Below are 18,007 nucleotides of genomic sequence, written 5' to 3'. Positions count from 1 at the left end.
TTTACTAGTATGCTAATTTCACCGTACATTGGACACAAATTAACCATGCATCGGACACTTTTCGATGCAAAAGCAAGCACTACCATTTACATACAGAACCCAGCTGATAGCTGTTTTTTGCGAAAAAAGAAAATAGAAACTCTATATTTTCAGTCAAAATACAAATTATCGATATATGACGTCTAGAAGCTGACTCAATTTATTTCTACAAACCAGAGTATGATAACCCATGAGAAAAACGCGCGAAATACCGCATTACAAGCATTTTAAAGCATTTCTAAGGCAAAGTGAGGCATCTTGAATCGTTCTACATTTGTGCAACGATATTGTCAATTAAAATTAAGTTGAGGGTTATTTCTTAGATAAAAGATAAAAGTATATCCATATCAAGGATTTTAAGGCACTGTCATAAAGGTATGATATGTTTCCGGTCTAAATACCGTCTGTCCGATGCATGGTAAACAATGTCTGATCCATGGTGAATTCTTAGTTATTCTTAAAAACTCGATTTTTGATGATATTTTCTCAATAAAGGACATATAATTGTGTCCCGAATTGATATTTTAATCACAAACTAAATGTTAAGCTCCATTTTGATAATTTTCCGTCGGTAGCGATATCGCTAGAACTTGTTGAAGTACAAGGGTATCCGATGCATGGTGAATTCACCCTATTCACTGTATTTATATATCTGACTTGAACCAATGGAAGGTTGTATAGATGAGACTTTTCCATTGCATATGTTGTAATCTGTATGATATTCCTGGAGTCTTGACATGGGAAAATTCAAGCATGAAAATCTTTTAACAGTATGAAGTACCATATAATCTGAAATTTTTTAATTCTAACAATCCTATGTGTTTGGTAAATTTTCAAAATTTAACTACTAAGTGTATATGTTATTTTCTGGCATCTGAACAGTTGATAGATGTAAGTAGATCTCTTAGAATCTTATATATCTAACCCTGCTTTCCTTTACATATCCATATAATGTATATATTTCTGAAATTCAGTTTGCTTTGACTTGTTCAGTGAGGAAGAATAATTGTTGATTTATAAGCCTTGAGCTATGGTTTACTTTTTTGTTTATTACTTAAAACATAGCTTGGAAATTTATTGTAAGATTTATTTTTAGATAATTTAAAATGTTTTTCATGGCCTTTTATAAATTTGCTTCAATGTCTATAATTCTTTTTCCTTTGTAAGGATTGCAGTATCTTTGGATAGGGTTGCCTTTGATTTTATTGCATGTCTTCCTTGGTGGTTTGGTTTTCATTGTATCTGAGATACATTTTAAGTCATTAGTTTATGTTTGATGTTAAGGGTGAACTCAAACCAGATGAAGCAGTCAAGGCCCTGACAATATTTGAGGGAAAATTCAATCGACTGAAGGAGGAGAGAGAAAATGTTGCAAAAGCCAAGGAGGCCCTGGAACTCTCAGAACCAGGTAAGGAAGCTGTTTACTGGAAAAGTCTGTTTTTAACATGTTGAATGTGAACATCATTTGCTTTTATGTTCAGTTATTAATTTGTGCACCACTATGGTAATATCAAGTGAAAAAGCGAGGTACATGTATAGAAAATGACTGAAGTGAGGTAAATTTGTTAATGTAAGTTTAAATCTCTGATCCTTGTACTTTCTGAACTCAGGCCAACTTAGTGCCAGTGAGGAGAGAATGCAGGTGGCTCATGAAGAGTTACAGGACCTGAAGGGAGTATGGGCTGAGCTGTCCAAAATCTGGGAACAAATTGATGAACTCAAAGAGAAACCTTGGCTCTCTGTACAACCCAGAAAGGTTAGAATCTGAACTTTTCAAAAGCAAGTGTAATTAAGTTAATTTAAAATGGACATTGTATCATTTATATATTAAAATATCATTAAATTTTCATTGTTCACACTTTCACTTTTATAGATAAGACAGTCGTTGGATGGATTACTCAACCAACTTAAGGAGCTGCCATCCAGACTAAGAACATATGCTTCATATGACTATGTGAAAAGAACCCTACAGGGGTATGCTAAGGTGAGTTTGTACCCATCATACTGAAAGCTTTTATTGATAAGAAAATTGAAAAACATCCTTCAGTTTTTACCTGTATATCTCACTTCACAGGTGAATGTTCTGATTGTGGAGCTGAAATCAGAGGCCCTGAAAGAGAGACACTGGAAACAGCTAACAAAGAAGCTCAATGTACGCTGGGTGTTGTCTGACCTTACCCTCGGTCATGTATGGGATATTGACCTCATTAGACATGAACACATTGTCAGAGACATTATTCTTATCGCTCAAGGAGAAATGGCTCTGGAAGAATTCTTGAAACAGGTTTGATGTCATAGTACACATACATTTATCCGGATTTCAGTGTATCATGAAGTGTATGAATTAAGAACTCATGAAATTTATCTTAATTTTAATCTCGATCTGCTTGTTCACTGTTGTTGGTCTCTGTAACAGGTCAGTGAGGTCTGGAGAAGCTACGAGCTGGAGCTGATTAATTACCAGAACAAGTGTCGACTAATCCGAGGCTGGGACGATCTCTTCACCAAAGTCAAGGAACACATCAACAGTGTGTCAGCCATGAAGTTGTCACCATACTACAAGGTATTCTAAATCATACTAAGTGGTAACCTTGAAACTTTTTAAAGTAAATCTCTGTGTAAATTTTGAAAATATGTCATGATTTAAAGTTTTGTTAAGAAATAAAAACAGTCAAATCTCATTGTCTCAAAGATCCAAAGGATTTGAGATTAGATACATAAAGAAAAAGTGGCTTGCACTTCTATACACTTTTATGCATAGTTTTGGGAAATTGATTGGAAATTCCTAAGTTCAACTGTATTACCTTTTAAATATAGATTAGGAAACTTTTAATTCTATTGAAAACTATTGAAGTATTGCTTAAGAGATATATATTGCATACAATGACTTTCTGACAGCAATTTGAGGAAGATGCTTTAGCCTGGGAAGACAAATTGAACAGGATCAATGCCTTGTTTGATGTTTGGATTGATGTCCAGAGAAGATGGGTGTACCTGGAGGGTATATTTACTGGCAGTGCTGATATCAAGGCTCTGCTTCCAGTGGAAACTTCACGATTCCAGGGGTGAGATTTCCGACATGTCAATAAATCAACTCTAATCATCTCTTTACTTACACCAGACTGATGAAGTAATTTGTACATATATGTGCATGTATGTGAAATAAGTACATGATAATCTAGTATAATGATTTTACTTTTGTTTTGTAGAGTAAGCACTGAGTTTCTGGCTCTGATGAAGAAGGTGACACGCTCCCCGTTAGTAATGGATGTAGTGAACATCCCTAATGTTCAGAAACAGCTGGAGCGACTCTCAGATCTCCTGGGCAAAATCCAGAAAGCACTCGGAGAGTATTTGGAGAGAGAAAGAGCTTCATTCCCAAGGTACAGAAAAATATTAATCTAGAGCTACAGGTTATTGCCTTGATTTCAGAGACCTCTTACAGAAATGTTTGTATGTAAAAGTAGCATGTCTAAATTTCAAAATATGGTACATGAACATGTTTGTAGCATATACATGTACATGAGAGGAATATAGATTTTCTGAAGTACAACTCTATTAAGATGTCTTTTATTGCTAACATTTCACAGATTCTACTTTGTTGGAGATGAAGATTTGCTGGAGATCATTGGTAACAGTAAAAATGTTGCTCGTCTACAGAAACACTTCAAGAAGATGTTTGCTGGTGTGGCCACCATCACGTTAAACGAAGACAACTCCCAGGTCACAGGGCTCCTATCAAAGGAAGGAGAAGAGGTGTGTATTAGTGTCATTAAGATGGAAACCCAATTAAAGCATATCAAAAGTCAATCTTGATTGAAAATTTGAATAAATTAGATACTAGTTGATGTTGGAGGAACAGAAAAGAAATGGAAACATCTAATATTAATAATATTGAGCATGAAAAGTTTTCTTTATGACTTCAGGGTTGAGTGAATAGTTGCTTTTGCACTATCAACATTTTCTCCTTGTAGGTTGTGTTTGCCACTCCTGTTTCTATTGCTGCCAATCCTAAGATAAATGAATGGTTGACCTTGACAGAGAAGGAGATGAGGGTGACCTTGGCCAAGCTGCTACAGGCTGCTGTCAAGGACGTTGCTAAGTTTAAGTCTGGTCAGATTGACCCCAATCAGTATCTAGAGTGGATAGATAAGTATCAGGTACGCTTGGCATTTATTTCTGTAGATTCCTAATTATTAGTGAGAAATTAATTATTGCGTAATTTCGCGATAATAAGTATAGGTTACATCATAGATTCCGAGTAGTATTGATTGTATCGTTTTCATGGGGCCTGAAAATCGAGGGCGCAGAGCGCCCGAGATTTCCACGCCCCATGAAAACGATATAACCAATTGTATGAGGCAATCTATGATGTAAGCAACTTGTCGCATGTCTGATGACGTAAATTTCATTGAGAGTGTCAATACTCAATAAAAAATTTTGACCTGATTTCTGCCTTCTGCAGTGATACATGACGGGGCGTGGAAAGTATTATTGCGTATGTGATATGGGATAGATCACCACAGAAAGATCAAAGAAAATCACCACAGATATGCGAAAAATAAGGAATTTGCAGTATACAATGTGTATAGTGTATATCATGGAGCATTCTTAAACTGTGGACGAAATTTGCAAAGAAATTTATATTTATTCTAAATTTGTACCATTAAGCTCCATGCGGCATTAGTGTGAAACGCAAGTGTCTGGCTTTATAAAGCTCATCTGTAGAAACTGTATATGGATTGTTGCTGTGATTGTTTTTAGGCCCAGCTGGTGGTGCTGGCCTCCCAGGTGTCCTGGTCTGAGAGTGTCCAGTCAGCCCTGTCCAATATCGCCGGCTCTAAGAACCCCGCGGACCTGACCGCCCTGACGGACGTCCTACAGGTAGTAGACAACACACTGAATGTACTGGCCGACTCCGTCCTACTGAATCAACCCCCAGTCAGGAGGAAGAAAATGGAGCATTTGGTAAGAGAATTTAACTGAAAGTTAACAAACAAAGAAATTATGCTGAAATGATTAAATTCTGTCAGATTTAAACACTGCTCAGTTTGAATGTTTTTGTTCATTTGGTTTTGTTTGATTTTGTTTACTGAAATGTACAACTGTCAGATACATTTAATACACAATTTGTTGAGTGTAAAGAAGTTCTAATAACATCTGAGACTGTCTAATAGTAATCTTTAACATTTTTTTTAACAGATTACAGAATTAGTACATCAGAGAGATGTGACAAGAACATTAGTGAAGAACAAAGTGAACAGTCCTAAGTGTTTTGACTGGCTGTGTCAGATGAGGTTTTACTTCGATCCCAAGAACCCGGATGTTTTACAGCAGCTGTCTATTCAGATGGCCAATGCTAAGTTTAACTATGGCTTTGAGTACCTGGGTGTACAGGATAAGCTGGTCCAGACTCCGCTGACAGACCGGTGTTACCTGACCATGACCCAGGCCCTGGAGGCCAGACTGGGAGGGTCACCATTTGGTAAGACACGATGAGGGAAGGTGTAGTACAAACTCTCACTTATTTTTATTGGAGGTAGAATATGGTGAATCTTAATATAATACTTTTTTTAGATTCATTTTCCTGTGTTGAAAACTACATGAGGAGTTCAACTTCATGTATAAATATTTTTCAGCTGGATCAAATTGATGCTATTTTAGAATTAAATCATTTTCTTCTATAAAAAGTTACTGTATAATGCTGTGTTAAAATAATGTACATGTAATTAGAAGTCTAGGATCCCTTCAAGGTACATATCTTACTGATAGTTAGCTTTTTAGTGTTTTAACACCAGAAAAATTATTGCATGCTTCCAGCAAGGATGTTCCAGTGGTCCATTGTTACTCCATGGTATGGGTAACAATGATGCTCAGCATGCTAGAGGAACTAAAGGGGCAGGATAAGGTCTCTCTGTTTTAAGTGTTGGCAGAGGGGAGTATGACCTGTCCACAGCTCTAGATAGAACTAGGCATACCGTAATAATATCTAGTGAGACAAGGAATATCAGTGTATTTAAATGTTACAGGTCCTGCTGGTACTGGAAAGACTGAGTCTGTTAAAGCTCTAGGAAATCAGCTGGGAAGATTCGTGCTGGTCTTCAACTGTGACGAGAACTTTGACTTCCAGGTAATGTTTTTTTGGGGAAAAAAAAGACACTATCTTTTGCGATAAGAAAGTATCAAAGAATGAGCAAAAATTTTTAAAAAATTGTACATCATTTCACATTAAAGTTACAGTCAGCGTCTGAGAAAACGAGTAGTTTAGAATGTATCTTTTTCTCTGTTCACCACAGGCTATGGGTCGCATCTTTGTGGGTCTGTGTCAGGTAGGAGCTTGGGGATGCTTTGATGAGTTTAACAGGTTAGAGGAGAGAATGTTATCTGCTGTGTCACAACAAATTCAGACCATACAGGAGGCTCTTAAAGATATGGTTGGCAAGAAAGAAAAGAGTAAGACAATTTAGTTTTATGAATTGCTTGATTTTATCAATTTGAAATGGTAAAATTAATCTGAAGTGTGATTAGAGAAGATGGGTTTGGTGGCCATGTAAACAAAAGTTTTTCAAATTCTCACTGTACATCAATGTAAGTGTTCATACATTTGCCTTGTAGCCTCCACTGCAGTAGAACTGATTGGTAAACAGGTCCGAGTAAATCCAGACATGGCCGTGTTTATCACCATGAACCCTGGATACGCCGGAAGATCCAATCTCCCAGATAACCTGAAGAAGCTGTTCAGAAGTTTAGCAATGACCAAACCAGACAGACAACTCATTGCTCAAGTCATGTTGTATTCTCAAGGATTCAGGATGGCTGAGAAACTCGCTAAAAAAATTGTTCCTTTCTTCAAGTAAGAAAAAACATTAATTTAATCACAGCAAAAATATTTTTAAATGTGCTTGTATGATGTGTGCATGTTCTTATTTATATACAACTTAATCTTTTGATGTAACAAATTTAGTTTAATTTTAATACTTGTTCTCAATGTCTACAGCTTATGATATGTCTATTCATCACAGATGACACTGAATATTTATTAAAATGTGGGTTTTGTGTTTGTCAGGCTTTGTGATGAGCAGTTGTCTCCACAATCTCATTATGACTTTGGTTTACGAGCTCTGAAGAGTGTACTTGTAAGTGCAGGCAATCTGAAGCGGGACAAGATACAGAAAGTCCGCGAAGGAATGCTGGAGAGAGGAGAGAATGTAGACGAAAGGTCTATTGCTGAAAACCTTCCTGAACAGAAAGTAAGATACAGTACATAGAAAGGAATTGTGTAATTTGAAAAGTATCCTTCAGTACCTTATGGTTTAAGTAACAATGATATACATGTACATGTAGTTGTATATGGACAGTGCAATAGTCATAAAACAGTCTAATTTTATGGAAGAAGAACATGATGTCTTTAAATATAGTTGCATGTACAGTGCAGTAAACTTAAAAATCTTTATTTATTAATGAAGATTATGGAATCTAGATACACTGTAATGTGTACTATGCTTATTCTGTGTTGCAGATTTTGATACAGAGTGTTATGGAGACAGTGGTACCTAAGCTGGTGGCTGAAGATATCCCACTCCTGTACAGTTTGCTGTCTGATGTGTTCCCCGGGGTACAGTACGACCCAGCTGAAATGACTGCCCTCAGACAGGAGATCAAAAAAGTGTGTCAGGAGAGGTACCTCACATACGGAGAACAGGACGAACAAGGATCACAGTGGGTGTCAAAGGTAGAGTCTCACTGATAGTTCACATCCTTTGAAAATTAGAGGCTTGTTTACCCATGATACATGGATAAACCAGTTTATCCTCAAATCATTGTAAAATATTGGGAGCAAATGAGATATGGGACAAATATTAACATATTCATGTAATATACCAAACAATGTAAATACAGAAAAGAAAATAAGTTTAGTTGTACATGCCTGTAACAGATTTGGTAACTGGAGTTTATTGATTATCTGTAGGTACTACAGCTGTATCAGATTACAAACCTCCATCATGGTCTGATGATGGTGGGTCCCAGTGGCAGTGGAAAGTCAAAGGCGTGGCAGGTCTTACTGAAAGCTCTGGAGAGATTGGAGGGAACCGAGGGCGTTGCTCATGTTATTGACCCCAAGGTATCACATAGGTCTTCTCATAGTGTATCATCTCTCCATGCAAAGCATACTGCACATAATTATAATGACCTTGAATTTAAAAAAAGCATAGACAGTATTGGAGTATGTTAAAAATGGAACTTATTTTGTAAAAAAAAAAAAATATAAAGCACATGTTTATTAGATGTATGAATCTGTTTTCAGTCCATTTCCAAGGAGGCTCTTTATGGTACTCTAGATCCCAACACAAGAGAATGGTCTGATGGTCTCTTTACTCATGTATTAAGAAAGTGAGTAATAGTTTCATTGTACTTAAATTGTGGTATGTTAGGTGGATTCATTCCATGTTCTGTATTTAGGCATGGAACTTGTGAAACTCTGTATTATACAAGATAATAGATAATGTGGGATATTTTACAGGATAATAAATAACGTGAGATATTTTATAGGATAATAGATAGTGTGAGATATTTTACAGGATAATAGATAACATGAGATATTTACAGGATAATAGATAACATGAAATGTTTTACAGGATAATAGATAACGTGAGTTATTTTACACGATAATGGATTACATGAGATATTTTACAGGATAATAGATAATGTGAGATATTTTACAAGATATTAGATAACATGAGATATTTTACAGGATAACAGATAAAATGAGATATTTTACAGGATAATAGATTACATGATATATTTTACAGGTTAATAGATAATGTGAGATATTTTACAGGATATTAGATAACATGAGATATTTTACAGGATAATAGATAATGTGAGATATTTTACAGGATATTAGATAACATGAGATATTTTACAGGATAATAGATAATGTGAGAGGAGAGCTTCAGAAGAGACAGTGGATTATCTTTGATGGTGATGTTGATCCTGAATGGGTAGAAAACTTAAACTCTGTGCTGGACGAAAACAAACTTCTTACCCTCCCCAATGGAGAACGTCTGGCCATTCCACCTAACGTATGTACAGTGTTGTGTAATTAGTGTTTAATTCATTTTTTTCTTGCCAAACTTATGATTTGTTATCATAGACTTGCCGCTGATACTATTTCTAAGACTAATCTGATTTGATCTGATATACAGGTGAGGATCATGTTTGAGGTGCAGGACCTTAAGTTTGCGACCCTGGCCACGGTCAGTAGGTGTGGTATGGTGTGGTTCAGTGAAGACGTCCTGTCTCCCGAGATGATATACGAAAATTACCTCCGAACACTGAAGAATGTGTCACTGGACGAGGGGGAGGAAGAATCACCTAAGGTCCTCACAGGAGAGGCAGAGGAAACTCTGTCTGCTACAATGCAGGTAATGATTTGTCAGGCTGCTGTAATACTGTAAATTAACCAACAAATTTATTGTAGCTCCTTTTAAGCATTTACATTTTACTTCTATGTGACAGTCAATACTATATTTCACATTGAAAGAGAAAAAAAAGAACCATATTAAATATATTGAATTGTATAGTTAAAGTTTATTGTGATTTCTTTTAGGTTCAGAGAGACTGTGCTAACATCTTGGGTCCATATTTTAATTCTGATGGTGTGGTGAACCGTGCGTTGGAGTATGCTATAAGTTTGGATCACATTATGGACTTTACTCGATTGAGAGCTCTCAGTTCTCTGTTTTCAATGATAAACCAAGGAGTCAGAAACATTATAGCTTACAATAACACTCATGTGGACTTCCCAATGCAGGTAAAGGGCTATATTATGTGGAGGTTTAAAATAACAGAAAATTTTGAAGGTTTCTTTAATTGAGGTCAAGTGATTTATTGATAAGCATAATTTTTAGCCGGGCTTATTGCTCAAAGAGCAATTGCCGGCTTATGTCATCCTGTTCAAGACAGGATGTCAACCCCATAGTCGCCATTTTAAAGTTACGTATAAAACTATAGTTCTTACTCTCAACCGTCTCTGAGATAATACAAACGCTAAATAAAGCAACATAAATAAAACGAAGTTTTATCTAAATAATAAACATTAGTAGTAATGACTTTGAAAACTTCAGTCTTAAGTCTAAGAACATTGTTTATTAGCGTAAGGATTTCTGATAATCAGTGTTATCATAGTTCTCTACACTATCGAGGAAAAACAGGAGAGGGGACCAGACTGGCCTGTTTGTTTACATTCAGTCGTAGTACCAGATTAATTTTGATTCTGACAAAATCGGACTGTGGTATTTGGATCGAAAACTCACTGTCAGTGTCTTATAATTTATACTGCTAGTTTTAAAATAATTTTTTCATAAGAATTTTTAATCTGATATTCTTGTTATTTATCTGTTTATACAATATAAACATATGACTCATGTAAGAAATTCATATTACTCTGTAAATGAGCCCGGCTTTCTGTACTTCTGAGTACTTTGATTTTTTGTGAAGTTACAATTAGTTAAACAAAGAGCATGTAAAAGAGAATGTCATGTATGTAAGTTGCAGTTTGATATGGTTTAAATGTTGACTTTCAGCAAGACCAGGTGGAGAAATACATTACAAAGTACCTGATCTACTCCATTTTGTGGTCTATGTCTGGTGATGGACGTCTAAAAAGTCGACAAGAACTCGGCGACTTTGTCCGTGGAATCACAGACATTCCACTGCCACCCACTACCAATCAACTCATCATTGACTTTGAGGTAACTTACATTGTAAATGGATTTCACTTTTACAGTTTTAGGGCAATACCTGCAATGAGGACTTAATGAAGATTAAAATACATGCCAATGAGTCTTTTTTGCATATGAAATATTGTTTTGAGTGCAGTCCAGCCACTATTAAACATTGAAAAAATGTAATAATGTTTATGAATTGTATATCCTTCCCTGTTGTTTGTAGGTGTCTATATCTGGAGAATGGATCCCCTGGCAGTCCAAGGTCCCCGTAGTGGAGGTGGAGACCCACAAGGTAGCCGCCCCAGACGTGGTCATCCCCACCATCGACACGGTCAGACACGAGGCCTTGCTATACACCTGGCTGGCAGAACACAAACCCCTCGTACTGTGTGGTCCCCCGGGGTCAGGAAAAACCATGACACTCTTCAGTGCTCTCAGATCCTTACCAGATATGGAGGTTAGGAGGATTTCTGTGTATAGATATAATATTTTGTTGTATAATAGATAATAAGGGGGCACTTTGACCAATATCTTGCACTAATGCACCTTGTATGAGGACTGAAAAATTGTAGAATTTCCTTTGTTAATACATGTGCAGCAAATAAAAATTTACATAATAATGTAAAATACATGATAAATTGATATAATAATGAGTCTTTTTTTGTGTCTATCTGTATTTGTATTTATTTAATTTTACAGGTTTTTGAGACATGTCATAATAATGTAAAATACATGATAAATTGATACTTATTTACACAGAAGCAAACATCTTTCCTCTAAAAAGTTTTGTTTCTATTTCTTTTGTTACAGGTGGTTGGTCTGAACTTTTCCAGTGCCACAACACCAGAACTGCTGCTGAAAACGTTTGACCAGTATTGTGAGTACAGACGTACTCCCAATGGGGTGGTGATGTCCCCCATACAGATGAACAAGTGGCTGGTTCTCTTCTGTGACGAGATAAACCTGCCAAATATGGATAGATACAGTAAGTTAATGCAGGAGTGCTTTTAAATATATTGTTTTTCACAATGTCCTTCAATTCTCCAGTTTGAGCGTAACTCTCATTGCTTTTGTTTTCTCTTATTTTCTGTACAGACACCCAGCGTGTTATCTCCTTCCTGAGACAGATGTTAGAACATGGAGGATTTTACAGGACATCAGACCACACCTGGGTCAAGTTTGAGAGGATGCAATTTGTGGGTGCCTGTAACCCTCCCACTGATCCAGGGAGAAAGCCCCTGTCTCACAGGTAAACAGCAGCTCTAGTCTGTAGAGGCTAGGAGATTTCAGTAAGTTAAGAATGCACAGGAATGAGGGCTGGTATAAAGTAGAAACAAATCTCTTTACATTAGCATTGTTGTTAAGTTTACATGGTAATTATACCCCACGCAACTAGTTGCGGGAGGTATAATGTTTTTGACTGGTCCGTCAGTCAGTCAGTCAGTCAGTCAGTCCTCTTTTTTTTGTCAGCGCAACTCCTCATAAACCGCTGCACAGAATTTCGTCAAACTTTGCAGGTATTTAGGACACAATGTGTAGATGTGCATATTACCAGGAAATTCCGATTCCATTATTTTTTCCGGGAATTTCCGCACTTTTAACTTAGGCATTTGGCCATACCTTGAATATAGAGATGAACAGTTTGTCAGCGCAACTCCTCATAAACCGCTGCACAAAATTTCGTCAAACTTTGCAGATATTTAGGACACAATGTGTAGATGTGCATATTACCAGGAAATTCCAATTCCATTATTTTTTCCAGGAATTTCCGCACTCTTAACTTAGGCATTTGGCCATACCTTGAATATAGAGATGAACAGTTTGTCAGCGAAACTCCTCATAAACCGCTGCACAGAATTTCGTCAAACTTTGCAGGCATTTAGAACACAATGTGTAGATATGCATATTACCAGGAAATTTCGATTCCTTTTTTTTTCTAGGAATTTCCGCACTTTTAACTTAGGCATTCGGCCATACCATCTAGGACACAATGTGTAGATATGCATATTACCAGGAAATTCCGATTCCATTATTTTTTCCGGGAATTTCCGCACTTTTAACTTAGGCATTTGGCCATACCTTGAATATAGAGATGAACAGTTTGTCAGCGCAACTCCTCATGAACCGCTGCACAAAATTTCGTCAAACTTTGCAGATATTTAGGACACAATGTGTAGATGTGCATATTACCAGGAAATTCCAATTCCGTTATTTTTTCCAGGAATTTCCGCACTCTTAACTTAGGCATTTGGCCATACCTTGAATATAGAGATGAACAGTTTGTCAGCGAAACTCCTCATAAACCGCTGCACAGAATTTCGTCAAACTTTGCAGGCATTTAGAACACAATGTGTAGATATGCATATTACCAGGAAATTTCGATTCCTTTTTTTTTCTAGGAATTTCCGCACTTTTAACTTAGGCATTCGGCCATACCTTGAATATAGAGATGAACAGTTTGTCAGCGCAACTCCTCGTAAACCGCTGCACAGAATTTCGTCAAACTTTGCAGATATTTAGGACACAATGTGTAGATATGCATATTACCAGGAAATTCCGATTCCATTATTTTTTCCGGGAATTTCCGCACTTTTAACTTAGGCATTTGGCCATACCTTGAATATAGAAATGAACAGTTTGTCAGCGCAACTCCTCATAAACCGCTGCACAGAATTTCGTCAAACTTTGCAGATATTTAGGACACAATGTGTAGATGTGCATATTACCAGGAAATTCCGATTCCTTTATTTTTTCCGGGAATTTCCGCACTTTTAACTTGGGCATTTGGCCATACCTTGAATATAGAGATGAACAGTTTGTCAGTGCAACTCCTCATAAACCGCTGCATAGAATTTCGTTAAACTTTGCAGATATTTAGGACACAATATGTAGATGTGCATATTACCAGGAAATTTCGATTCCTTTATTTTTCTAGGAATTTCCACACTTTCCAACTTAGACTTTTTGGCCATATTTTAAATATAGAGATGAACAGTTTGTCAGCACCACTCCTCTTAAACTGTTTTACATAGTTTCGTCAACCTATGCTGATATTTAGAACATATTCCATTATTTTATCCCAAAGAGTTTTGACTATTATTCAAGAAAATTTCTCAACCCCCCCCCCCCCCACTTCAAATTAATGTGTGGATTTGTATATTGTCAAGAAATTTTGATTCCATTATTTATCTAGAAACTTCATTCCAAATTTAAATGTCCTCATATGCAAGACATTTTGATGAGAAGATTTTTTGCAATTATTGCCCTTTTTGATCTATACTATGTATTTAAAGTGCACTGTGCCTTTCATTATGTGTTTCACCGTCAAGTTATGGGGGAGCGTGGGGTATGTGAGCTAGCTCACTTTTTCTTTCATTGTGTCTATTTGTATTTTGTTTAACTTTACAGGTTCTTGAGACATGTCCCAGTAGTGTATGTGGATTACCCAGGAAAGATTTCCCTGACTCAGATCTATGGAACTTTCAACAGAGCCATGCTGAGACTTGTTCCCAGCCTAAAACCATATGCAGAGCCTCTAACCAATGCTATGGTGGAATTCTATCTCATGTCACAGGTAATGTTTCAGAGTAGGATCTACATTATAGGAGCAGTAAATACATGTATGCATTTTTTTAGATTTTAATATTTATATATATGTTGATTTATGCATTTTTAGAAGTAATTACTGTTTAATTAAAAACAGCGGAACATGATGATAGAAAAAAAGTAGGGATTTCAACGAATAGTCGACTATTCGACTATCAGTCGAATGGACCAACGATCGAATAATGAAACGACATTCGAATATTCAAAATTGAAAAAGAGTCCTTCCTCAAACTATACAGTGTACGTCCTCAGACAAAAAAGAGCTCTTAACATAGTCACAGTATGTAATTTTCCACATTGTACACATGGAAAGTACAGTAATTACATACCGCGATAATTATTTTTCAGTCACTGACCCTTTGTTGTTGTAGTAAAGTATGCAACTCTAGACTGGACTTTATTTAAATTATCATTTAATTAACTAGTACCAATTATATTAGTTACCTGTAGGAATTTCAAATGTTAGGAACACACATTTGCATAGCCGTGAAGTTTTTAAACTTCGATGATAATAATCTTACATAAAAGACATTTTGATAGCTGGGGCAATCATTAATTGAACAAGCAGTATTTAACAATATCACCTGAAGTGTGGAAAATGTGTGTTTACAATTACCATTTTCCAATTTATTTAATTAATAAGCTTTCAAAAACACTGTGCTATAAAAAAAAAATGCTCTGAATAGTTGACTATCGTTTGAATAATGCAATCGAATGTTTGACTAAGGAAAATAAATATTTTGACATCCCTTAAAAAAACGATACAAAAAATCCTGACATAGTTATTATATGTATTGTTTTATTTATTTCCTATCATCAGGAGAAATTTACCCAGGACATGCAGCCCCACTACGTGTACAGTCCCAGAGAAATGACCCGGTGGGTGCGTGGTATTTGTGAGGCCCTCAGACCCCTGGACAACTTAGATGTGGACGGCCTTGTCAGAATTTGGGCCCATGAAGCCCTGAGGTTGTTCCAAGATAGGTGAGAAAATGAGAGTGAGACATTGAACACTTTTACTATGTTACTTTTAATGCACACTATTCCTGGTAGTCCAGAAAACCAATAAGCTTTAAATTGTCTCACCATGCCAAGAAACACTTGTAAGGATTTCAGACAAAGGTGTTGCTAGAGTTTACATATTCAATAATGTGGAATTGCAGGTTGATTGAAGATGAGGAAAGAAGATGGACTGATGAAAATGTAGATGCTGTTGCGTTCAAAAACTTCCCCAACATTAATCGTGAAGCAGCCCTAGCCAGACCCATCCTGTTCAGTAACTGGCTCTCCAAGGACTATGTGCCAGTGGACAGAGAGAGATTGAGGGAATATGTCAAAGCCAGGCTTAAGGTCAGTTTCAATTCAAAATGTTTTATAAAGTCAGAAATTCAAATCATTGCAATTTGGCTGGTAAGTAAGATGCATGTATGTATACATCAATTAGAAGGAAAACATAAGAAGAATAATAACTTTATGATTAACTGTTGAATAATCTGTGATTTTGTGTAGGTCTTCTATGAGGAGGAGTTGGATGTCCCCTTGGTGTTATTTGATGAGGTTCTGGACCACGTGCTGAGGATTGACAGAATTTTCAGACAACCTCAGGGGCACGTACTCCTGATAGGGGTCAGTGGATCAGGAAAGACAACTCTGTCCAGGTTTGTGGCCTGGATGAACGGACTGAGTACCTATCAGATCAAGGTCCATAACAAGTACTCCGCAGCAGACTTTGATGAGGACTTGAGAAATGTTTTGAGAAGATCTGGATGCAAGGTACTGTTAAACTATAATTAACTAAAAATATGTAAGGAATATGGGATTTCAGTTGTTTATGTTGGAGAAAATTGGTTGTTTCCATTGTTTTATCTTCATCCTGTTGTCTCAGAGAACATGTATTAAACAGAAATGAAATACAGCAAAAACAAAATTACATTTACAAGTGTTTCGTCACAGGATGAGAAGATAGCTTTCATCATGGATGAATCCAATGTGCTGGACTCTGGATTCCTGGAGAGAATGAACACACTGCTGGCCAATGCTGAGGTGCCAGGTCTGTTTGAGGGAGATGAGTACACCACTCTGATGACCCAGTGTAAGGAGGGGGCCCAGAGGGAGGGACTCATGTTAGACTCGGGAGAGGAGCTCTATAAATGGTTCACAGGACAGGTGATGAAGAACTTACATGTAGTGTTTACAATGAACCCCTCAACTGAAGGTCTCAAAGATAGAGCTTCTACATCACCAGCCTTGTTCAACAGGTAATGTGATTCTGTTACATTTATTATGAACAGAGTTTTTATTTTTAAAAAAAAAATGTTTGTTTTCTACATATACATTGTACACGGACTTCACATTAAGTATGACCTACTTGTGACCATGTATATGAATAGATGCTTGCATTTTCACTGTATATGGTTGAAAATTCTTAAAATGTTGTTTACAGGTGTGTCTTGAACTGGTTTGGTGACTGGTCCAATGGAGCCTTGTACCAGGTTGGTCGTGAATTCACAAACAAGATAGACCTAGAGAAAGGAAACTACATGGCTCCGGAAAATATTCCGGCCATGCATGAGCTTCCAGTCAGTCCGTCACATCGTGAGGTAGTCATCAATGCCTTCGTCTTTGTCCACCTGTCTCTACATCAGGCTAATGCTCGTGTTCTGAAGAGAGGAGGGAGAATTACTGCTGTCACCCCACGACACTATCTGGACTTCATCAACCATTTTGTAAGCTTATAATTTTTTTGTACATTGTGGATGCATGTTATCAGCAGCAATTCTTACTAAGATCTTAAACTTTAAAATCATTGTATTAAAACCTCTAACATCTGGCATACTCATTCTTTATAAGGCCAAGCTGTACAATGAGAAGCGTTCTGACTTGGAGGAACAACAGCTTCACCTGAACATAGGTCTCCAGAAAATCAAGGAGACGGTAGAACAGGTGGAGGAGTTACAGAAATCACTGTCTGTCAAACGACTGGAACTGGAGGAGAAGAACGCCGCGGCCAACGCCAAACTCAAACAGATGGTCAGTCAGCACAGATAGTATCTTAATGGTTAAGGACATGGTAAAAAAAAAAAAAAGCAGCAGCAGCAGTGTGTATTTAAAAATTAAGATCTCTTTTGTGAAAGTGTACTTTGGTTTACTGATTTTTGGTTTATTAAGTACAGTAAAAATAGGGGCAAGGATATATAAACATGCGAAATGTTCTTAACAATCACTGATTTGTTTTGGATTAGGTAAAAGATCAACAAGAAGCAGAAGCCAAGAAGGTGATGTCCCAGGAGATTCAGACCGCTCTAATGGCACAGACCAAGGTCATTGATGAGAAGAAGCTGGACGTCAAGGCTGACCTGGCCCAGGTAGAGCCCGCTGTCATAGAGGCCCAGCAAGGTCAGTACACACAGCATTACTTACAGATCACAAAACGTACAGTTCTTTTACGTATTTAAAAATATGAAAAGTGTGAAATAAAGGGTTCTATCATTGTATACTTTATCCTTCAAAAGAGTGTTGGTTTCTTATGGTTTTTCAATATTTCTGCTGATCATAGATTTGTTTAAATGTGAATCAGTTGACATTTATAAATGTAAATTTCAAATCCTCATTTGCTTATATGTGTTGTTTAA

General features: G+C 36.8%; 1 protein-coding gene across 1 annotated transcript; it reads left to right on the top strand.

Moving 5' to 3' along the window:
- Window positions 1-1,293: 1,293 nt before the first annotated feature.
- LOC134259926 (cytoplasmic dynein 1 heavy chain 1-like) lies at window positions 1,294-17,771 on the top strand (the record flags this gene model as incomplete). Its single annotated transcript, XM_062742519.1, has 33 exons — window positions 1,294-1,447; window positions 1,650-1,795; window positions 1,913-2,023; window positions 2,114-2,323; window positions 2,456-2,602; window positions 2,938-3,104; window positions 3,249-3,422; window positions 3,630-3,795; window positions 4,014-4,199; window positions 4,804-5,007; window positions 5,242-5,524; window positions 6,069-6,169; window positions 6,336-6,492; window positions 6,655-6,892; window positions 7,106-7,289; window positions 7,559-7,771; window positions 8,009-8,161; window positions 8,345-8,430; window positions 8,966-9,122; window positions 9,246-9,464; window positions 9,650-9,853; window positions 10,626-10,793; window positions 10,993-11,226; window positions 11,580-11,754; window positions 11,865-12,018; window positions 14,178-14,343; window positions 15,196-15,359; window positions 15,539-15,725; window positions 15,885-16,148; window positions 16,329-16,633; window positions 16,819-17,101; window positions 17,226-17,405; window positions 17,618-17,771. Coding segments are annotated over exons 1-33 (6,079 nt in total), but the record flags the coding sequence as incomplete, so codon positions are not given.
- Between the last annotated feature and the right edge of the window lie 236 nt (window positions 17,772-18,007).

The sequence above is a fragment of the Saccostrea cucullata genome, unplaced genomic scaffold (assembly GCF_032062105.1).
Source record: "Saccostrea cucullata isolate Sc308-1 unplaced genomic scaffold, CSIRO_AGI_Scuc_v1 ctg13013, whole genome shotgun sequence".
In the NCBI taxonomy this organism is placed as follows: domain Eukaryota; kingdom Metazoa; phylum Mollusca; class Bivalvia; order Ostreida; family Ostreidae; genus Saccostrea; species Saccostrea cuccullata.
This window is presented reverse-complemented; position numbering and strand designations above follow the sequence as displayed.